The sequence below is a fragment of the Taudactylus pleione genome, unplaced genomic scaffold, assembly GCF_031769625.1.
Source record: "Taudactylus pleione unplaced genomic scaffold, aTauple2 ptg000926l, whole genome shotgun sequence".
Lineage (NCBI taxonomy): Eukaryota > Metazoa > Chordata > Amphibia > Anura > Myobatrachidae > Taudactylus > Taudactylus pleione.
Window position 1 is genome coordinate 1130801 of NW_028285327.1, and position 24846 is coordinate 1155646.

The 24846-nt window shown below is 48.4% G+C and overlaps 1 protein-coding gene across 3 annotated transcripts in view; it reads right to left on the reverse strand.

The window, feature by feature from the left end:
- The window catches only part of SHTN1 (shootin 1), a 298248-nt gene that overhangs the window by 244074 nt on the left and 29328 nt on the right, over window positions 1-24846 (reverse strand). For 2 of the 3 annotated variants that reach the window (XM_088459666.1, XM_088459665.1), the window contains exon 4: window positions 7487-7581. The exons of the other annotated variant lie outside the window; for it this stretch is intronic. In XM_088459666.1, coding sequence (XP_088315792.1) covers window positions 7487-7581 — 95 coding nt within the window. The remainder of the gene's footprint in view (window positions 1-7486; window positions 7582-24846) is intronic. 3 annotated transcript variants of the gene reach the window in all.

Consider the following 24846-nt stretch of genomic DNA (forward strand, 5'->3'; position numbering starts at 1 on the left):
GGAAAGGGTAATAAGACAGATATTTCTTAGAGATTTGAAATTTTTTGTTTGGGTGTTTCCATGCAGAAGAAAATCTCATCCAGCTCTTCTGATGCTGGAAAGGTAACAGACTGTTTAAATCTTTTACCGAAAATAGATGGTTTTTCAGTAAACTCTAAATCCTCTACATGTAACACCTGGCGTACTGCTGAAATTAAAGCATCCACGCCCTGAGATGCAGGTTCGGGGTCCTCAGGAATGTAAGTTTCCTCTTCCTGAACCTCGCCCTCCTCAGGGTCCTGCAACTCCTCATCTGACTCATCCCAGTGTAAGGGATTATGGATCAATCTCTTACCAAGGACCTGAGCAGGAGAAGAAGCAGCAGGTGGGGCCTGGGACATGGCTTTTGTAAGTCCCCCACAGATCTGGCCAGAGAGCGAGCCCAGTCTGGTTCAGCTGTTGTCTGTCTCAGCCTCTCCCTGTCCTTAGGAGCTGATTCCAGCTCTGATGACAGATTTGATATAACTGCAGCCAATTGATCAGACCACATAGGCTGGACTACAAGATCAGTATCCTGAGGTATAGACACATTTATCACACAGTAAGGAAGCATTAGATTGTCCCTGTGTGAATTTCTCACCACAAGTCTCGCATGTAAAAGACTTTGGTGCAGCTTTAGACCCCTTGGTAGACATGTCTCTAGTACAGACACCACACACACCCACCCACCCACAGAGAAAAGGACAGTAATGCAATATACAATCACACCACACACACACACTAATGCATTATACAATCACACCACACACACACACACTAATGCATTATACAATCACACCACACACACACACACACAGAGAAAAGGACAGTAATGCAATATACAATCACACCACACACACAGAGAAAAGGACAGTAATGCAATATACAATCACACCACACACACACACACACATGCATTATACAATCACACCACACAGACACACACACACACTAATGCATTATACAATCACACCACACACACACACAGAAAAGGACAGTAATGCAATATACAATCACACCACACACACACACACATGCATTATACAATCATTTGTAATTTGATGGACAAAACCCAATCTCAGTTTTTCCCATTTATTGATTGTGAATAACTGTGAAAAGTCAGCGACTACTTTCCCCTGTTCCTGATACGGAGAACACAATCTTAGCATGAGTTATTAAAGGCCTTGATGAAGGTCTGTACACAATGGGTTAATCCATGATGAGACATCCGGCACTCTACACAAGAGAGGGCTCCCCCCTGCACCCACGCCAGAGAGGGCTCCCCCCTGCACCCACGCCAGAGAGGGCTCCCCCCTGCACCTACGCCAGAGAGGGCTCCCCCCTGCACCCACGCCAGAGGGGGCTCCCCCCTGCACCCACGCCAGAGAGGGCTCCCCCCTGCACCCACGCCAGAGAGGGCTCCCCCCTGCACCTACGCCAGAGAGGGCTCCCCCCTGCACCCACGCCAGAGGGGGCTCCCCCCTGCACCCACGCCAGAGAGGGCTCCCCCCTGCACCCACGCCAGAGAGGGCTCCCCCCTGCACCCACGCCAGAGAGGGCTCCCCCCTGCACCCACGCCAGAGAGGGCTCCCCCCTGCACCCACGCCAGAGAGGGCTCCCCCCTGCACCCACGCCAGAGAGGGCTTCCCCTGCACCCGAGGGCTCCCCCTGCAGGGAGGGCTGATTCGCACATTAAGATCAGCATTGCTGCAGGGGAGCTGAACCTGTGCAATGTTATTAAATGATCATTCCCCAGCTGATAGCAAACACTCATTATTCCCATGGGGCCGTTACGCAGCGCCTGCATCTTGCAGCCAGGAGATCGTGGTGACCTCGGCGGCGGGGAAGGGGGGTTGGTGTGCAAAATGGAAAACCCTCCATTGAATCCCAGTGTGTTCAGCTGTGCAGCAGGCAGTAACAGAGACTATTGCTGGCTGCAGCATTAACATGATTTCAATTTTCTAGTGTCAAATACTAGTTGAAAAAAAAGATTTAAAATTCAACTTTACTGCAGCGCTGATAGGAAAACGTACGGGGCAGAAAGACTAGGCACTGCCTTATATAGTGACAGCAGGGAATGGGGCCAGCTTTTCACGCATACTTCACTGAAATATCCCGCGCCCAGCATCACTTCGATTGGGAAGCCGGGCGGCGGTCTTCCAGCATCTGGTTAATGACAGGCGTCTAGATTTAGACGCCTGTCATTAGCACCACGCAAGATTAGAACGTCTGGAAGCCAGCGGTTCGGAATTTAGACCGTCGACTTCCAGACTACATCCCATCAAAATGTCTACTCAATAATGTTGGCTGTCATGTCAATAATGTCATGTCGATATTGTCACAATGTCAACAACCAAAAGGTTGACATGGACATGAGGTCGTAAGTCAATATGTCAAAAGTTAATACATGACCATAAATGGTTTAAGTTAAGAAATAAAATCTGTCGGGTCTCCCCCTCAATTCCATAACCAGCTCCTGGCCTCTGTGACTGGGCCGGCTTTGGAAATCGGAGCAAAATACATTGGGGGTTTTCCCTTATTTTCCAATAACCAGCAACGAGCTGAATCTGGTGAGGGGCTTACACTATAACAGGCAGACACACAGCATGGGGTCCTCCAGCTATAACATTACCCAGCCCCAGGCTGAACCGGATGGGGGGCTTACACTATAACAGGCAGACACACAGCATGGGGTCCTCCAGCTATAACATTACCCAGCCCCAGGCTGAACCGGATGGGGGGCTTACACTATAACAGGCAGACACACAGCATGGGGTCCTCCAGCTATAACATTACCCAGCCCCAGGCTGAACCGGATGGGGGGCTTACACTAACAGGCAGACACACAGCATGGGGTCCTCCAGCTATAACATTACCCAGCCCCAGGCTGAACCGGATGGGGGGCTTACACTATAACAGGCAGACACACAGCATGGGGTCCTCCAGCTATAACATTACCCAGCCCCAGGCTGAACCGGATGGGGGGCTTACACTATAACAGGCAGACACACAGCATGGGGTCCTCCAGCTATAAGATTACCCAGCCCCAGGCTGAACCGGATGGGGGGCTTACACTATAACAGGCAGACACACAGCATGGGGTCCTCCAGCTATAACATTACCCAGCCCCAGGCTGAACCGGATGGGGGGCTTACACTATAACAGGCAGACACACAGCATGGGGTCCTCCAGCTATAACATTACCCAGCCCCAGGCTGAACCGGATGGGGGGCTTACACTATAACAGGCAGACACACAGCATGGGGTCCTCCAGCTATAACATTACCCAGCCCCAGGCTGAACCGGATGGGGGGCTTACACTATAACAGGCAGACACACAGCATGGGGTCCTCCAGCTATAACATTACCCAGCCCCAGGCTGAACCGGATGGGGGGCTTACACTATAACAGGCAGACACACAGCATGGGGTCCTCCAGCTATAACATTACCCAGCCCCAGGCTGAACCGGATGGGGGGCTTACACTATAACAGGCAGACACACAGCATGGGGTCCTCCAGCTATAACATTACCCAGCCCCAGGCTGAACCGGATGGGGGGCTTACACTATAACAGGCAGACACACAGCATGGGGTCCTCCAGCTATAACATTACCCAGCCCCAGGCTGAACCGGATGGGGGGCTTACACTATAACAGGCAGACACACAGCATGGGGTCCTCCAGCTATAACATTACCCAGCCCCAGGCTGAACCGGATGGGGGGCTTACACTATAACAGGGAGACACACAGCATGGGGTCCTCCAGCTATAACATTGCCCAGCCCCAGGCTGAACCGGATGGGGGGCTTACACTATAACGGAGACACACAGCATGGGGTCATCCAGCTATAACATTACCCAGCCCCAGGCTGAACCGGATGGGGGGCTTACACTATAACGGAGACACACAGCATGGGGTCCTCCAGCTATAACATTACCCAGCCCCAGGCTGAACCGGATGGGGGGCTTACACTATAACGGAGACACACAGCATGGGGTCCTCCAGCTATAACATTACCCAGCCCTGGGCTGTACCGGATGGGGTCTTACATTATAACAGAGACATACAGCATGGGGTCCTCCAGCCGTAAAACTACCCAGCCTCAAGCTGGAATCCTTTGGAAAGTGAGGACCCCACAAATGAAACGGGGTCTCCCCCCTCACGGGTAACAACCAGCCTTGGGCTGAAGGTTCAGGTCAATTACCCGCCCTTCTGGGTGGTGGGTAATGATGCTTATATAGTTAATATTGTTCTGTTCAGGCTGCCTACAAGTCCCAGCCAGCCTGCCTAGGCATGATGGCACTTGTACAACTACAAGAGCAAGCATGCCTGTATATTAAGGACGGGAGATGCACATGTAAAGAAAATCTAAAAATAAAAACATGACACGGACACCGAATGTTATAATATTTAAACACTCACTCCCCCCACGCAGCCCTCATTTTCCACTTTATTAATCACAAAATACAGTAACAAGGTTCTCTGCATTCCATGCAACATCCGGGGAGCCTGGCAAAATAACAAAACTGTGCACGGTTTTCTATAGAGTGCCCGGGGCATGACGTGCTCAGGAAATCAGCGCTTTCTATGTAGGGAATGACGCTCTCTCAGGAAATCAGCGCTTTCTATGTAGGGAATAACGCTCTCTCAGGAAATCAGCGCTTTCTATGTAGGGAATGACGCGCTCTGAGGAAATCAGCTCTTTCTATGTAGGGAATGACGCGCTCTGAGGAAATCAGCTCTTTCTATGTAGGGAATGACGCGCTCTCAGGAAATCAGCGCTTTCTATGTAGGGAATGACGCTCTCAGGAAATCAGGGCTTTCTATGCAGCGAATGACGCTCTCTCAGGAAATCAGCGCTTTCTATGTAGGGAATGACGCTCTCAGGAAATCAGCGCTTTCTATATAGGGAATGACGCTCTCAGGAAATCAGCGCTTTCTATGTAGGGAATGATGCTCTCAGGAAATCAGCGCTTTCTATGTAGGGAATGACAAGCTCTCAGGAAATCAGCGCTTTCTATGTAGGGAATGATGCTCTCAGGAAATCAGCGCTTTCTATGTAGCGAATGATGCTCTCAGGAAATCAGCGCTTTCTATATAGGGAATGATGCGCTCTCAGGAAATCAGCGCTTTCTATGTAGGGAATGATGCTCTCTCAGGAAATCAGTGCTTTCTATGTAGGGAATGACGCGCTTTCTATGTAGGGAATGACGCGCTCTCAGGAAATCAGCTCTTTCTATGTAGGGAATGACGCGCTCTCAGGAAATCAGCGCTTTCTATGTAGGGAATGACGCTCTCAGGAAATCAGGGCTTTCTATGCAGCGAATGACGCTCTCTCAGGAAATCAGCGCTTTCTATGTAGGGAATGACGCTCTCAGGAAATCAGCGCTTTCTATATAGGGAATGACGCTCTCAGGAAATCAGCGCTTTCTATGTAGGGAATGATGCTCTCAGGAAATCAGCGCTTTCTATGTAGGGAATGACGCTCTCAGGAAATCAGCGCTTTCTATATAGGGAATGACGCTCTCAGGAAATCAGCGCTTTCTATGTAGGGAATGATGCTCTCAGGAAATCAGCGCTTTCTATGTAGGGAATGACGCGCTCTCAGGAAATCAGCGCTTTCTATGTAGGGAATGACAAGCTCTCAGGAAATCAGCGCTATCTATGTAGGGAATGACGCGCTCTCAGGAAATCAGCGCTTTCTATGTAGGGAATGACGCGCTCTCAGGAAATTAGCGCTTTCTATGTAGCGCATGATGCTCTCAGGAAATCAGCGCTTTCTACGTAGTGAATGACGCGCTCAGGAAATCAGCGCTTTCTATGTAGGGAATGACGCGCTCTCAGGAAATCAGCGCTTCCGCCTCGGCGTGAACGTTTACAGTCCATAGTTTTGTTATTTTGCTAAAATCCAAGGATGTTACATGTAATGAAGAGGACCTTATTGCTGTATTTTGTGAGTATTTAAATGGAGTCAGAGGGCTGTATCAGAGAGTGTTAATGTCTGGGCATGCTGGCACTTGTGGTTCAACAAGTACCATCATGCTGGGGCTGGTTTGCTGGGACTTATAGGCAGCCTGTAAAGAACAATATTATAAACTATAGCATTACCATTACCCCTACAACCAACGCCCAGGGGTGCGGGGAAGAGACCTGGGTGTCTCAGCCCGATGCTGGTTGGCCCTTGAGGGCCCTACTTTACAAGGGATTCCAGCTCTGGGTTGACCAGTTTGGGGCTGGTTAACATTATGGCTGGGGGACTCCACACTGTGTATATCCCTACGTTATACCACCAGCTGGTTCAGCCCGCTGCTGGTTATTGGAGAATAGGAGGAACACCAAGCCCAATACCAGCCAAGGCTGAGCTCCGGGCTAGCTATGGACAGGGCCCCGGTACAGCAACTTCCCAGGGCCCCCCCAGGAGGGGTGTGGCCACAGCATGTTAGGGACAGGGCTGCACCTCTTTGGTGTCTAGCATGTGAGAAGGACCCACAGGAGCATGACATGGCTACCAGCAGCTGGGACATAAGTATTCACTATGAGAATCATAGTCCACTTACACAGATTTGCAGCGTCAGAGGAGCGCTTGGCTCTTCCCGTCATAGAGACAGTCCCACTCACTGTCTGTCACATACTGTAGGCTGCCCGCGGTCCCCTCCCTCCCTCCCTTTCAATATCAACCCCGCCCACCACTCGGAGCCAGGAACTGATACTGAGAGCCTCGCGACATGATGACGTCATCTCGCGAGAGCACCAGCTCCGCAGCGGCATTCTGAGTGATAGGGCACAGTCTGTGTGACCCTGTGACAGACACATACAGGGCCGGATTAAGGTCTGCGGGGGCCCCAGGACAACAAACTTGTGGGGGCCCCTATAAACACATAATATATATACACAGGCAAGATTAAATAAAAAAAAAAGTGATGTGCTGTGGGCAGCCTGGGCCCCCTGCCATGCCCGGGCTCGGGTAATCTGTACCCGCTCCCCCCCCCCCCTCTTGGCACCCCTGGCTATGGATTTGGAGGGGACCCCACACCAATTATATTCTTTAAATTAGCTATTTATGGTCATAGAAACATTCAGAATATAGGCATGTCTATATTAGTCTACATTGTGACTGTCAAAATTTTGGTGTCGACCTTATGGTTTGTCTATATTCTAAATGTCAACATTTTTACTGGGTCTACATTTCAATCTGTCAATGTAGACAATTAATACATAAATGTCCATGTCACATGATGTCCCTGTCGACATACTGATTGTCGACCTTTTGGTTGCAAATATATTGTACCAGTCGACATTGCGGTGTCTACATTGTGACTGTCTGAGTAATGTACTGGAGCCGTTCTATACACAATAAACACAGCACAGGATCATTGCAGAGAGATATTAGTGCATGGCCCTGGCACAAGCACAGCATAATCCTCCTATCATTCACTCAGCAATTCCTCAGCGCTTTCTCCTTTTCACCTTTGACGCCAACGCCTCTGCGCTCTCCCTGCACGTCTTCTCAATCTCCAGGTTGTTCTGCATGAAACTGACCTCCTCGATGACCATGTGAGAAACTAAGGGCAGGAGAAAGGACATCATAAGACCCCTAAACAGTCTTTGCAGTTTATGTAACATTTCTGTAACAGAGCAAATGAAGGACAGAGATCTCGACTAGAAATGTACAGAAACGTCGTCAATGATTGTATGGTGTGATAGAAGTGAGGACCTGAGGATTGTATGGTGAGATAGAAGTGAGGGCCTGAGGATTGTATGGTGTGATAGAAGTGAGGACCTGAGGATTGTATGGTGTGATAGAAGTGAGGACCTGAGGATTGTATGGTGTGATAGAAGTGAGGGCCTGAGGATTGTATGGTGTGATAGAAGTGAGGGCCTGAGGATTGTATGGTGAGATAGAAGTGAGGGCCTGAGGATTGTATGGTGTGATAGAAGTGAGGACCTGAGGATTGTATGGTGTGATAGAAGTACATGAGGGCCTGAGGATTGTATGGTGTGATAGAAGTGAGGACCTGAGGATTGTATGGTGTGATAGAAGTGAGGGCCTGAGGATTGTATGGTGAGATAGAAGTGAGGACCTGAGGATTGTATGGTGTGACAGAAGTGAGGGCCTGAGGATTGTATGGTGTGATAGAAGTGAGGGCCTAAGGATTGTATGGTGTGATAGAAGTACATGAGGGCCTGAGGATTGTATGGTGAGATAGAAGTGAGGACCTGAGGATTGTATGGTGTGACAGAAGTGAGGGCCTGAGGATTGTATGGTGTGATAGAAGTGAGGGCCTGAGGATTGTATGGTGTGATAGAAGTGAGGGCCTGAGGATTGTATGGTGTGATAGAAGTGAGGGCCTGAGGATTGTATGGTGTGATAGAAGTGAGGGCCTGAGGATTGTATGGTGTGATAGAAGTACATGAGGACCTGAGGATTGTATGGTGTGATAGAAGTACATGAGGACCTGAGGATTGTATGGTGTGATAGAAGTACATGAGGGCCTGAGGATTGTATGGTGTGACAGAAGTGAGGGCCTGAGGATTGTATGGTGTGACAGAAGTGAGGGCCTGAGGATTGTATGGTGTGATAGAAGTGAGGGCCTGAGGATTGTATGGTGTGATAGAAGTACATGAGGGCCTGAGGATTGTATGGTGTGATAGAAGTACATGAGGGCCTGAGGATTGTATGGTGTGATAGAAGTACATGAGGACCTGAGGATTGTATGGTGTGATAGAAGTGAGGGCCTGAGGATTGTATGGTGTGATAGAAGTACATGAGGGCCTGAGGATTGTATGGTGTGATAGAAGTACATGAGGACCTGAGGATTGTATGGTGTGATAGAAGTGAGGGCCTGAGGATTGTATGGTGTGATAGAAGTACATGAGGGCCTGAGGATTGTATGGTGTGATAGAAGTGAGGACCTGAGGATTGTATGGTGTGATAGAAGTACATGAGGGCCTGAGGATTGTATGGTGTGATAGAAGTGAGGGCCTGAGGATTGTATGGTGTGATAGAAGTGAGGGCCTGAGGATTGTATGGTGTGATAGAAGTGAGGGCCTGAGGATTGTATGGTGTGATAGAAGAACATGAGGGCCTGAGGATTGTATGGTGTGATAGAAGTACATGAGGGCCTGAGGATTGTATGGTGTGATAGAAGTACATGAGGGCCTGAGGATTGTATGGTGTGATAGAAGTACATGAGGGCCTGAGGATTGTATGGTGTGATAGAAGTACATGAGGGCCTGAGGATTGTACATCTGTGACATCTGCATGCTATGATTCCTCAGCGCAGGACTCCTGCTTACAGAGGTTCTGTGTAATAGAAATCCTGCCCTAGGACGCCTACATCTGCCTGTATCCTGTGACCACCAGATGAATGGGACACAGTACTCCGTCCTCTGGCTGTTCTGCATTGTGCCCAGCGTCTCCAAGCCTCTGCCAGCTACTCACCACAGACTGCTCCACAGTGAGGGACCAGTGGGCAACAGCCGACACTACCCAGGAAGTGATGCGGTTATAGGTGCCAGCAGCAGCTGGCGAGGTACATCTAGCGGCTACAGAGATCTGTAACCAACCACACAACCCAAATGAAATCCATTTACGTTAATTAACTGGCGACAGGAGCCTCTGCACAATAAAGCAAGTGCTGTACAGAGGGGTCTATGCCTGGCCATTGAAATGCATATTGTGGTGGCAAAATCATACAAACAACAATATAACCTTGACATTTATTTACCCGACAAATAATGACGTTCAGCAAACGCTGGCCAAGCTAGAACCACTTAACTAATTAGCGGTTACGCTGCGGGAGAAACACACAAACCAACGCTGTTATTAGAAGAGGTGTCACATCTGAGGAGCATCTAATTATAACCTGATGAGCGCAATACTCGCATTATCTACATTATCGCTGCATCCCATCACAGGCTCCGAGCGGCTGATCGCACCCACTGTGCCAAACTACCACTCAATGGCTCTGCCGCCCCCAGCAATCTCCTCGCTGGCCCCCTCCCTCCATAAATGACACGTTAAGTGTAATTACTGGTAGACATTGTAAATAAACAGCAATAGAAATGAAAATGGCACCAAGTGCATAAGACGCAGCCTGGCACAAGGGAGAGGCGGTCGTAATTGAGAGTTCCTTTCACCACTCAAGATCATTTCAAGCGCATTTCTTAAAGGAGTGATTATAACTGTGGGGACGCGGCGTAATGGTATGAGCTGCGGTGACAGAGCGCGGAATTAAATTGTGTCTGCTGTTGTGCGGAGTCTTGATGAGAGTACAGATGCTTTAGTGGTCTCATCATTATAACAGACGTCCATGTTGTCATCAGCCTTTCCGCCTCCAATTGAAAAGAAATGATTGTCTGGTGAAGACCCCCGGATCCCCCCTCCTATCTCAGGGGCTGAATAGAAGCAATTTTCAGAAAGCTGTGATAATCAGCCAATAGGCAGCTGCGCGAGGCACAAACATGGCCCCATTAATCCGGAGTCACGTACAATGTCTCCTTCTATCCAGAGACAATTAGGAGCCGCTACCAGGCCAGGTTCAGTCACATACACAAAGCCGTGTGCGCTCCTAATCCAGAGAATTGCCTTGTACAGCGTGTGCCTGAAAACAGGGACTAATATTCCCTTCAAATCCCAACATATTCCAGGCATAGTAACAGTGTCACTGTGGTGGTACACAGACTACGCACATACACAGTTACCTGTACACGCAGGGGGCAGAATGAGAAATGCCCGTCAGCGCCCATCACATAATTACTTACACAATAACCCAACGAACACTCCATGGCCCAACTGTATGAAGTCAGCACGTAAATGTCGCCTTCTGGAGCCACACAGTATCGCCGCGTCGGAGTGTACGCATTATAGGTCATGTCCCCACACGGCATGCAGCGACACAAATGTAAGGATGTGACATGTAGGCAGTTCCATACAGAAGAATACCAACATGGTTATCAGAAATAGGGGCTTATATACCAAGATAATGCCAACATGTAATTTATAGAAATAAGGATAATACCAACATATCAATCATACATAGATAGGAAGCTAATATACAAGGATAATATCAAACATATGCTAATATACAAGGATAATACCAACATATCAATCATACATAGATAGGAAGCTAACATACAAGGATAATACCAACAAATGCTAATATACAAGGATAATACTAACATATCAATCATACATAGATAGGGAGCTAATATACAAGGATAATACTAACATATGCAAATATACAAGGATAATACCAACATATCAATTATAGAATAGGGAGAAAATATACAAGGATAATTGCAACATATCAATCATACATAGATAGCGAGCTAACATACAAGGATAACACCAACATATGCTAATATACAAGGATAATTGCAACATATCAATCATACATAAATAGGGAGCTAATATACAAGGATAATACTAACATATGCAAATATACAAGGATAATACCAACATATGCTAATATACAAGGATAATACCAACATATCAATCATAGAATAGGGAGAAAATATACAAGGATAATACCAACATATCAATCATACATAGATAGGAAGCTAACATACAAGGATAATACCAACATATCAATCATACATAGATAGGAAGCTAACATACAAGGATAATACCAACATATGCAAATATACAAGGATAATACCAACATGTAATTTATAGAAATAAGGATAATACCAACATATCAATCATACATAAATAGGAAGCTAACATACAAGGATAATACCAACATATCAATCATACATAAATAGGAAGCTAACATACAAGGATAATACCAACATATGCAAATATACAAGGATAATACCAACATATCAATCATACATAAATAGGAAGCTAACATACAAGGATAATACCAACATATCAATCATACATAAATAGGAAGCTAACATACAAGGATAATACCAACATATGCAAATATACAAGGATAATACCAACATATCAATCATACATAAATAGGAAGCTAATATACAAGGACAATACCAACATATCAATCATAGATATAGGGAGCTAATATACAAGGACAATACCAACATATCAATCATAGATATAGGGAGCTAATATACGAGGATAATACCAACTTATCAATCAGATATAGGGAGCTAATATACAAGGATAATACCAACATATCAATCATAGATATAGGGAGCTAATATACAAGGATAATATCTACATCTCAATCATAGATATAGGAAGCTAATATACGAGGATCATACCAACATCTCAATCATAGATATAGGGAGCTAATATACAAGGATCATACCTACATTTCAATCATAGATATAGGGAGCTAATATACAAGGACAATACCAACATTTCAATCATAGATATAGGGAGCTAATATACAAGGATAATACCAACATATCAATCATAGATATAGGGAGCTAATATACGAGGATCATACCTACATCTCAATCATACATATAGGGAGCTAATATACGAGGATAATACCTACATCTCAAATTATAGATATAGGGAGCTAATATACAAGGATAATACCAACATTTCAATCATAGATATAGGGAGCTAATATACGAGGATCATACCAACATCTCAATCATAGATATAGGGAGCTAATATACAAGGATAATACCAACATCTCAATCATAGATATAGGGAGCTAATATACGAGGATCATACCAACATCTCAATCATAGATATAGGGAGCTAATATATGAGGATCATACCAACATCTCAATCATAGATATAGGGAGCTAATATACAAGGATAATACCTACATCTCAATCATAGATATAGGGAGCTAATATACGAGGATAATACCAACATCTCAATCATAGATATAGGGAGCTAATATACAAGGATAATACCAACATATCAATCAGAGATATAGGGAGCTAATATACAAGGATAATACCAACATATCAATCATAGATATAGGGAACTAATATACAAGGATCATACCTACATCTCAATCATACATATAGGGAGCTAATACACGAGGATAATACCTACATCTCAATCATAGATATAGGGAGCTAATATACGAGGATAATACCAACATCTCAATCATAGATATAGGGAGCTAATATACGAGGATAATACCAACATCTCAATCATAGATATAGGGAGCTAATATACAAGGATAATACCAACATATCAATCATAGATATAGGGAGCTAATATACGAGGATCATACCAACATCTCAATCATAGATATAGGGAGCAAATATACAAGGATAATACCAACATATCAATCATAAATATAGGGAGCTAATATACAAGGATAATACCAACATATCAATCATAGATATAGGGAGCTAATATACAAGGATAATACCTACATCTCAATCATAGATATAGGGAGCTAATATACGAGGATAATACCAACATTTCAATCATAGATATAGGGAGCTACTGACAGGTTTTGCCGACTCTCCTCCACCATTCGGCGCCGTTGCTTGTGTTTACGCTCCCATGGGCTGCTGGGGCAGTCTAGGACCACACGAGGTCGGCACTCTGCGCCCTTCTCAGGACAGAGCCGGGGGACAAGCTCCCTGACGTCATCCAGATGTCCCACAAGACATTTCCAATGTGGAGTAGTAAACTTTCTGTTTGTTATACATGTTCTCATATACAGGCCTCAGGCTGAGCTGTCCTATAGGTATTGTATTATGTGATTCTGATGTTTGCGGTCGCTGCCCTTCATGTTCCCTCCTGGGCTTTACCAATGTGCTATTAGTTGTTCTATTTGCACCTATATTTTGTGCGTCCCTCACAGACCCACATTGTCCCCTCCCTCACAGACCCACCCCTGTACCTTCTCATTGTCCTCTCCTTCACACACCCACATTGTCCTCTCCTTCACAGACCCACCCCTGTACCTTCTCATTGTCCTCTCCTTCACACACCCACATTGTCCTCTCCTTCACAGACCCACCCCTGTACCTTCTCATTGTCCTCTCCCTCACACCCCCACATTGTCCTCTCCCTCACAGACCCACCCCTGTACCTTCTCATTGTCCTCTCCCTCACACACCCACCCCTGTACCTTCTCATTGTCCTCTCCCTCACACACCCACATTGTCCCCTCCCTCACAGACCCACCCCTGTACCTTCTCATTGTCCTCTCCCTCACACACCCACATTGTCCCCTCCCTCACAGACCCACCCCTGTACCTTCTCATTGTCGCCTCCCTCTCAGACCCACCTCTGTACCTTCACATTGTCCCCTCCCTCACAGACCCACCCCTGTACCTTCACATTGTCCTCTCCCTCACACCCACGTTGTCCTCTCCCTCACACACCCACCTCTGTACCTTCACATCGTCCCCTCCCTCTCAGACCCACCCCTGTATCTTCATTGTCCCCTCCCTCTCAGACCAACATTGTCCCCTCCCTCACAGACCCACCCCTGTACCTTCACATTGTCCCCTCCCTCTCAGACCCACCTCTGTACCTTCACATTGTCCCCTCCCTCACAGACCCACCCCTGTACCTTCACATTGTCCCCTCCCTCTCAGACCCACCCCTGTACCTTCACATTGTCCCCTCCCTCTCAGACCCACCTCTGTACCTTCACATTGTCCCCTCCCTCACAGACCCACCCCTGTACCTTCACATTGTCCTCTCCCTCACACACCCACGTCTGTACCTTCACATCGTCCCCTCCCTCTCAGACCCACATTGTCCCCTCCCTCACAGACCCACCCCTGTACCTTCTCATTGTCCCCTCCCTCTCAGACCCACATTGTCCCCTCCCTCACAGACCCACCCCTGTACCTTCACATTGTCCCCTCCCTCTCAGACCCACCTCTGTACCTTCACATTGTCCCCTCCCTCACAGACCCACCCCTGTACCTTCACATTGTCCCCCTACCTCACACACCCACCTCTGTACCTTCTCATTGTCCTCTCCCTCACAGACCAACCCATTTACCTTCACAATGTCCACTCCCTCTCAGACCCACCTCTGTAGCTTCACATTGACCTCTCCCTCAGACCCACCCCGGTACCTTCACATTGTCCCCTCCCTCACAGACACACACCCCATTACCTTCTCATTGTCCTCTCCCCCACACACCCACATTGTCCTCTCCCTCACAGAACCACCTCTGTACCTTCACATTGTCCCCTCCCTCACACACCCACCTCTGTACCTTCACATCGTCACCTCCCTCTCAGACCCACCCCTGTACCTTCTCATTGTCCCCTCCCTCTCAGACCCACATTGTCCCCTCCCTCACAGACCCACCCCTGTACCTTCACATTGTCCCCTCCCTCTCAGACCCACCTCTGTACCTTCACATTGTCCCCTCCCTCACAGACCCACCCCTGTACCTTCACATTGTCCCCTACCTCACACACCCACACTGTCCCCTCCCTCACAGACCCACCCCTGTACCTTCTCATTGTCCTCTCCCTCACACACCCACACTGTCCCCTCCCTCACAGACCCACCCCTGTACCTTCTCATTGTCCTCTCCCTCACACACCCACCCCTGTACCTTCACATTGTCCCCTCCCTCACAGACCCACCCCTGTACCTTCTCATTGTCCTCTCCCCCACACACCCACATTTTCCCCTCCCTCACAGACCCACCCCTGTACCTTCTCATTGTCCTCTCCCTCACACACCCACCCCTGTACCTTCACATCGTCCTCTCCCTCACAGACCAACCCATTTACCTTCACAATGTCCACTCCCTCTCAGACCCACCTCTGTAGCTTCACATTGACCTCTCCCTCAGACCCACCCCGGTACCTTCACATTGTCCCCTCCCTCACAGACCCACCCATGTTCCTTCTCATTGTCCCCTCCCTCTCAGACCCACCTCTGTACCTTCACATTGTCCCCTCCATCACAGACCCACCCCTGTACCTTCACATTGTCCTCTCCCTCACAACCCACATTGTCCCCTCCCTCACAGATCCACCCCTGTACCTTCACATCGTCCTCTCCCTCACACACCCCCACCCCTGTACCTTCACATCGTCCCCTCCCTCACACACCCACCCCTCTCCCTCATTGTGGGGAAGTGACCAGGGGTAGACTGAGGTAATGTAATGCTCTCCCCTAGACTGCCTCTCCATTCTTACACGTTACATATGTTTTCGGATTAGCTCATATACACTACTAGCTGAAGTACCCGGTGTTGCAGGGGTTTAAATCTTCAAGTTATTAAGTTCGGCATCCCAGAACAATATACACCCCTCATCCAAATCTATCCAGAGGCAGGATCAGAACAGGCTCCCCGGGTCAAAGTTCTGTCCAGAATACACCAACGGGAGGTCCGACCCTATCCCCCTAACCCCTGGCCACAATCCAACTGGACCGCCTCGCGTTGGTTTCATCCCAATCGGTGCAGGGGTGTCCGAATGCATAATCGTACAGACAAACAGCCCAACGAATTTTATATACAAAATATATACTTACATTCTGCGTGTGCCTGATGGCACGAGATCCCCGATATACTGTACGCACAGGAACATGCACCGCCCACCTACACGTTCCCCATTCTATGTTCTAACTATTATTTCCCAGGTCTAATGAAAGGTTATAATGTGCTTTTCACTCAGAGGTGTTGTCAGTGCCCCTCCTATTGTAACCCTAGAGGGGTAGATGCCCACTGCCCTCCCTTACCTTTCCTATACCCTCTTTCCTTCAGCCCGTTCCTCTCCCACCCACCACTTCACTGGTTGTCCTTTATACCCATTACTCTACCTTTCCAGCAAGTTGGGGGCTGACATCCCCATGGTGAGATCAGATCCATATTGCTCACAATATCGGTCACTATATTAAACTTAAGGGTCTCAATTCTCCGCAGAAAAATCACCCTAAACACTTCCCATTGCGTTCTCTCTGCTCCTACAATGGCGCAGATATACTAATACGTGTTCATCACGCCACCTGCACGGAAGCGGTTTGTCATTCTATTATCATCACAAGATCATCTAACGCTGGCAAATTTATATGCCCCAACATAGCCCAACATCAGTTTTTCGCCTCATTGTTTGACTCCTTACAGAAGACGCAGTTGAGCCATCTCCTAATAGGTGGTGATTTCAATACTAATCTACTACCTCAGTACATTGCACCTCTGCATAGTATCACAAGCATATTAAGTAGTCTGGCCTATTCAATACCTACACCAAAAGACTATACTTAGGGTTACTTGGGACATGTTCTAGGGTTATAATACTGCCCCCTCCTTTTTCCTTGCATTCATTTGACTCCACAATTGGAGCCAATGTTTGCTCTGATCACTCGGTAGTCACGTCCTAGTTTCATCTCTTGGAATCACCGGCCTCCTGAAAACTAAAGAAAACTTGTAAATATCCCCTTGTTTCACAACATAATGGAAGTAGCTGGTTATTCAAGTTTCCTCCTGTAGCCCAATGGTGACACAAGTCTGCTGTATAATTTCCTATGCACAAATACTGCAACAATGAATGTCAGAATGCACGGACACGGCTCACTGTATAGTAAACTACTCGCGGGCCGTGACACTATTTTCTTGTACAATACAGAGAGATCACTTAGTTGGCTTCGCCAGCGCTGTTATGAAAACAGTAATTAGGAGACTCTATGCTGGCCCAGATGCTAGCGGCTATACATTATATATATATATATATATATATATATATATATATACGCACACATATATACACACATATATACACACACACACATATATACACACACATATATACACACACACACACACACATATATACAGTGTCCCAACTCCACTGACTTACTCATCACTAACCAGAACTAATTCTCTTCCTGAGTCCACCCTCGTGTCATCTGTTCCACCTCGATCCAACAAAGGGGCCTAGTTACTAAGCTGTGTTAGGAAATAAAGTGAACGGTGATAAGGTACCAGCCAATCAGCTCCCAACTGTCATTTTTCAAACACAGCCTGTGACATGACAGTTAGGAGCGGATTGGCTGGCACCTTATCACCGTTCACTTTATCTCCTAACACAGCTTAGTACATAGACCCCTGAGTCTCCTCATCACACTAGGTTTATGATGCCTTCAAATCCCAAAAACCAGTGAAAGCTCCTGGCCCAGAGGGCTACTCCTATATCAGTGTTATTGTAGCCCTGGTTAGGGACTGGAGCAACTACAGCTCTAATAAAAAATATATATGTGACAAACCCTGAGGCTGATAGGTTCTTTATATCTACATATTTCATGTTATGCACTTTCCTGAGGTAAAATGTAACTATATTGTTTGTGGAGATGACTTGTGTATAAATGAATGTACATTTATATAACTTGTATGTATAATATATTAATACCCTACTGAGGTAAAATTGTGCCCCAGTGTGTGGGATACACATGCCCTGTGGTGGAGGGGCGGAGTGATAAAAGTTGGAGTGATTTGGCTTCTGTTAGGGAAAGAGGTTCCTGTTTCGACAGAGGTATAAAAGAGCTGTCACTGCCCGCCCCCGTGTCCTGTTTGACAGCGGAGCTATGGATGGGCTGCCTGGCGCAGGGGGTGGAGACGGAGAGGGAGCTTGTCACAGCAGGAGCTGTGAAGCTGATGGGGAGCAGAGTTACTCAGTGTCTGCTCTTAGACACAGCACAGATGACAGGAGGCCGGTGCTGCTGTGTGGTGGCTGCTCTGCCTGATATCACAGCGTCAGTCACAGAGCAGGGAGTGATAGGGAGACACCGCACAGACGACAGGAGGCCGATGCTGCTGCTGCTGTGGCTGCTCTGCCTGATATCACAGTGTCAGTCACAGAGCAGGGAGTGATAGGGAGACACCGCACAGATGACAGGAGGCCGGTGCTGCTGCTGTGGCTGCTCTGCCTGATATCACAGTGTCAGTCACAGAGCAGGGAGTGATAGGGAGACACCGCACAGATGACAGGAGGCCGGTGCTGCTGCTGTGGCTGCTCTGCCTGATATCACAGTGTCAGTCACAGAGCAGGGAGTGATAGGGAGACACAGCACAGATGACAGGAGGCCGGTGCTGCTGTGTGGTGGCTGCTCTGCCTGATATCACAGAGTCAGTCACAGAGCAGGGAGTGATAGGGAGACACCGCACAGATGACAGGAGGCCGGTGCTGCTGCTGTGGTGGCTGTTCTGCCTGATATCACAGTGTCAGTCACAGAGCAGGGAGTGATAGGGAGACACAGCACAGATGACAGGAGGCCGATGCTGCTGCTGTGTGGTGGCTGCTCTGCCTGATATCACAGCGTCAGTCACAGAGCAGGGAGTGATAGGGAGACACAGCACAGATGACAGGAGGCCGGTGCTGCTGTGTGGTGGCTGCTCTGCCTGATATCACAGTGTCAGTCACAGAGCAGGGAGTGATAGGGAGACACAGCACAGATGACAGGAGGCCGGTGCTGCTGTGTGGTGGCTGCTCTGCCTGATATCACAGCGTCAGTCACAGAGCAGGGAGTGATAGGGAGACACCGCACAGATGACAGGAGGCCGGTGCTGCTGCTGCTGTGGCTGCTCTGCCTGATATCACAGCGTCAGTCACAGAGCAGGGAGTGATAGGGAGACACAGCACAGATGACAGGAGGCCGGTGCTGCTGCTGTGGCTGCTCTGCCTGATATCACAGCGTCAGTCACAGAGCAGGGAGTGATAGGGAGACACAGCACAGATGACAGGAGGCCGATGCTGCTGCTGCTGATGTGGCTGCTCTGCCTGATATCACAGCGTCAGTCACAGAGCAGGGAGTGATAGGGAGACACAGCACCGATGACAGGAGGCCGGTGCTGCTGCTGTGGCTGCTCTGCCTGATATCACAGAGTCAGTCACAGAGCAGGGAGTGATAGGGAGACACAGCACAGATGACAGGAGGCCGGTGCTGCTGTGTGGTGGCTGCTCTGCCTGATATCACAGTGTCAGTCACAGAGCAGGGAGTGATAGGGAGACACAGCACCGATGACAGGAGGCCGGTGCTGCTGCTGTGGCTGCTCTGCCTGATATCACAGAGTCAGTCACAGAGCAGGGAGTGATAGGGAGACACAGCACAGATGACAGGAGGCCTGTGCTGCTGTGTGGTGGCTGCTCTGCCTGATATCACAGTGTCAGTCACAGAGCAGGGAGTGATAGGGAGACACAGCACCGATGACAGGAGGCCGGTGCTGCTGCTGTGGCTGCTCTGCCTGATATCACAGTGTCAGTCACAGAGCAGGGAGTGATAGGGAGACACCGCACAGATGACAGGAGGCCGGTGCTGCTGTGTGGCTGCTCTGCCTGATATCACAGTGTCAGTCACAGAGCAGGGAGTGATAGGGAGACACCGCACAGATGACAGGAGGCCGGTGCTGCTGCTGCTGTGGCTGCTCTGCCTGATATCAGTGTGTCGGCACAGTGGTGAGCACTGCTAAAGTAAAACTCTTAATAACACCATACCAAGTACTGAGGACTATATATCAGTATATCTGGGTTACAGTTAATTGATAAAGCTCAGGGTGTAGTTATAATCATACTGCCAATGCCGTACTGTGGACAATGAGGGATCTTCATATATAACCAATGGACTATAAAGTAGCCAATATTACATAAAAACTGGTACTGACAGACATTGTTGCAAGGTATGCAGTTAAATAGGGACTTATGGCACGTACACATGGGACGATTAAAATGCACGATACGAACGATAACGATATCGTCCAGGTTACTATCGGGACCGTTCACGGGTGGTTGGTGGGTTGGTGGTGTGCTGTGTGATCTATATCATTCATCCAGCACTTCAGGATGGTGCAGGACGGTCAGTCAGCGATAGCGTTATCACACCGCGTGTACACACCATTACACATAGATGATGTAAGCTGCAGTGTCACCCAGTACTCCGGGATGGTGCAGGACGGTCAGTCAGCGATAGCGTTATCACACAGTGTGTACGCACCTTTACACATAGATGCTGTAAGCTGCAGTGTCACCCAGTACTCCGGGATGGTGCAGGACGGTCAGTCAGCGATAGCGTTATCACACCGTGTGTACACCCCATTACACATAGATGCTGTAAGCTGCAGTGTCACCCAGTACTCCGGGATGGTGCAGGACGGTCAGTCAGCGATAGCGTTATCACACCGTGTGTACGCACCATTACACATAGATGCTGTAAGCTGCAGTGTCACCCAGTACTCCGGGATGGTGCAGGACGGTCAGTCAGCGATAGCGTTATCACACCGTGTGTACGCACCATTACACATAGATGCTGTAAGCCGCAGTGTCACCCAGTACTCCGGGATGGAGCAGGACGGTCAGTCAGCGATAGCGTTATCACACCGTGTGTACACCCCATTACACATAGATGCTGTAAGCCGCAGTGTCACCCAGCCGCAGTGTCACCCAGCCGCAGTGTCACCCAGCCGCAGTGTCACCCAGCCGCAGTGTCACCCAGCCGCAGTGTCACCCAGCCGCAGTGTCACCCAGCCGCAGTGTCACCCAGCCGGCAGGGAAAGTGCTAAGAAGTGAGAAGATCTGAGCCTTAGGGAGCAACACAGTCACCATTATACACAGAGAAATAACAGTATAACTGGTCAGATTGCTCAGCTATATATTTATGGACTTTGGAAAGTTACGTTTAGTGGAGAGGATAATACTAAAGGTAGATGAAGAATAATCTACTTACCTAACCAATGAGATACAACAGGACTTTCAGCATGGGCATAGACACTAAGGTTTAATATGTACATTCATTGTGGTCATCGGTGCATAGTATTGTTCTTTTGTTCAATTATAACATAAATGCATATATACTGTATGTACAAACAGTGCATGCTATAGTCTGACGTGTACCTGACAGTTATGTTGCCATTGCTAAAGAAAATGTGAATATAAAAACTTTGGAATTATATGTAAAGTGTATTATTTGCCTACAGGACTCTAGATCACTTGAAGAATCTCTGGGAAAGAAGAACGAGTTTACCTCATTGTTACACTGTAATATCCTGTGTCATAGTACATGGGTGCCATAGCTCCCTAATAAAAACATAGACGTTCGTTATAACCTGTGGGTTTTCCCCAAGTAGGCCCATAATGACTATTAATACTTGGGTGGAGGCACTGACATAGAACAGTACACCACTTACCGGGAGGTTAAAGGTAGGTAAATATTAGACAGGGTTAGTAACCTGGTAACGCTTTATAGAGGGTAAAAGGGGGGTTACATCATATTATAAAACTTTCTAAGCGACCCCCCGTAACTCATGACAAATGTTTAACAACATCCTTGATGGTGATTTATCCACCCTGACACCACCAAAGTAATCCCTGTTATTATTAAATCGGGGAAAGATTCCTCCTATTATACCAACTACCTCCTATTTCATTGCTCAGGCTGAGGGCCTGATTCAGAGCCGGACGCTCTGACAAGAGCGCTCGCTCTGAATCAGGGCCGTCCCTCCTACCTAAATTTGGAGCGGCCTCCTGGCCGCTCGTATAGCTGTGGGTGACCACCCACAGCTTATGCAAGCGGCCAAAATGATGGTCGCGATGGTCAAGACCATCGCGACCATCGGGATTGCGACGAGACCCTGCGGTAGGGTCTCGCTGCCGCAAGCCCAGGAGTGCTTTTGGCTCTATCAGAGCCGAGAGCACTCCCACTGATATCACTAGTGAGGTCAGTGGGGCCGGCCCCAGACGGTAGGCGTTCCCATGGGAACGCCTCCGTCTGGGCAGCAACGCCCCCTGCACTCCCACCAAAGGGGGCGTGCTGTCACTCACCATCGACAGCACGCCCCCTTTGGTGCGAGACCCATAGCGACGGCTGGCCGTCGCTATGCGGGTCTCGCGAATGCGCAGGACGGAGCTCCCTCCGTCATGCGCACTAGGGCACCATCGACCCGCTTGCGAGCGCTCAGCGCTCGCGAGCGGGTCTGAATCAGGCCCTGAATCCCCTTCTCCCCAGTCTAACACACTCCGGTCAGGTGGCCTTTGTTCCATACACTATAGACTTCATTAATCATGTTATTAGTAAATACGTGCCCTCGTTGGCGCTTGCTCTGGATGCGGAGAAGGTCATCGAGAGGGTGCCATGGCCCTTTATGGTTGAAGCATTGACTAACTATGGCTTCAGAGGTAAATGTATCCCTAAAGCTTCTAAAACAGGCAACTGCTGGTAATGCCCATAGCAACCAATCAGATTAGATCTATCATTGTCTAGAATGCAACACACTAATGATAGCTACAATCCTATTGGTTGCTATGGGCAACACCTCCATTTGTCTGCTTTAGAAGCTTTAGTAAATCTACCCCACAGTGTCTGATACTTTTGGCGTGTTTAAAGGTACTTGAAAAGGATGTTCCCTCTCACCTCTTATATTCGCAATAGTCATTGAACCACAGACCTCTAGAATCCGCGCAATCCCGGGATTAACATTGGTACCTTATTAAATTAGGGGTAGGGGGCTGGGGAAGCACTTCTGCACTAGGTTTAGGTTTAATAAAAATATATATACTTGTGTAATGGCCCCAATTAGACAATTTGTGGTACATATGAAATCATTCTATGGGGGTCCTGCCAGGGACAATAGGTAGGAGTTTACAAAAAAGAGAAGAAAAGGGCATTGTCTCTTTGTTGATAATTATATATAAAAAAATATAACTTTTATTAAATAAATTATTAATAATTTATTTAATAAAAGTTATATTTTATATAGAATTATCCTCTATGTGCGCCAACAAAGAGACAATGCCCTTTTCTTCTCTTTTTGTAAACATTGGTACCTCCCAATATAAATTATCCCTCTTTATGGATCCTGCTTTTCCTAACTAAACCCCTAAGTTCTCTGCCCAATCTGTTTAATGAACTGTCCAAATTAGTGGCTTTCCTGGAGATACAGGGCCTAATTCAGACCCGCTCGTGAACGCTGAGCGCTCGCAAGCGAGTCGATGTTGGCCCAATGCGCATGCGCACGAGGGAGCCGGATCCGTCTTGCGCATGCGCGAGACCCGGATAGCGCCGGCCAAGCCGTCGCTATGGGTCTCGCTACAAAGGGGGTGTGCTGTCGATGGTGAGTGACAGCACGCCCCCTTTGGTGGGCGTGGCTGGGAGCGTGGTTGGCCAGACGGAGGCGTTCAGCTGGGAACGCCTACCGTCTGGGGCCGGCCCCACTGACAACACTAGTGATGTCAGTGGGAGTGCTTTCGGCTCTGATAGAGCCAAAAGCACTCCAGGGCTTGCGGCAGACGAGACCCTACCACAAGGGTCTTGTCGCAAGCCCGATGGTCGCGATGGTCTTGACCATCGCGACCATCTTTTTGGCCGCTCGCTATAGCTGTGGGTGGTCACCCACAGCTATACGAGCGGCCAGGAGGCCGCTGTAAAATTCAGAGGGACGGTCCTGATTCAGGCCCTCATTCAGAGCCGTACGCTCTGAGCAGAGCGCACGCTCTGAATGAGGGCCGGGCTCCATTTTCATGGAGCGTCCTCCTGGACGCTCGTATAGCTGTGGGTCACCACCCACAGGCTATACGAGCGTGCATTGTGATGGTCGCGATGGTCGAGACCATCGCGACCATCGAATTTGCGAGCCGGAGCTGGCGGTTGAGGTTTTCAACCGCAAGCTCCGGAGTGATTTTGGCTCTATCAGAGCCAAAATCACTCCCACTGACATCACTAGTGATGTCAGTGGGCCGGCTTCTGACGGGAGGCGTTCCCGTGGGAACGCCCCCGTCAGGGAGGCACGCCCCCGGCACGCCCACCAAAGGGGGCGTGCTGTCAATCAACATTGACAGCACGCCCCCTTTGATCGGACACAACGAGCGAAGGACTTTCCTTCGCTCGTCGCATCTGGCGCATGCGCACGACGGAGCTCCCTCCGTCGTGCGCATGCTCAGTCCATAACATCGACCCACTTGCGAGCGGACA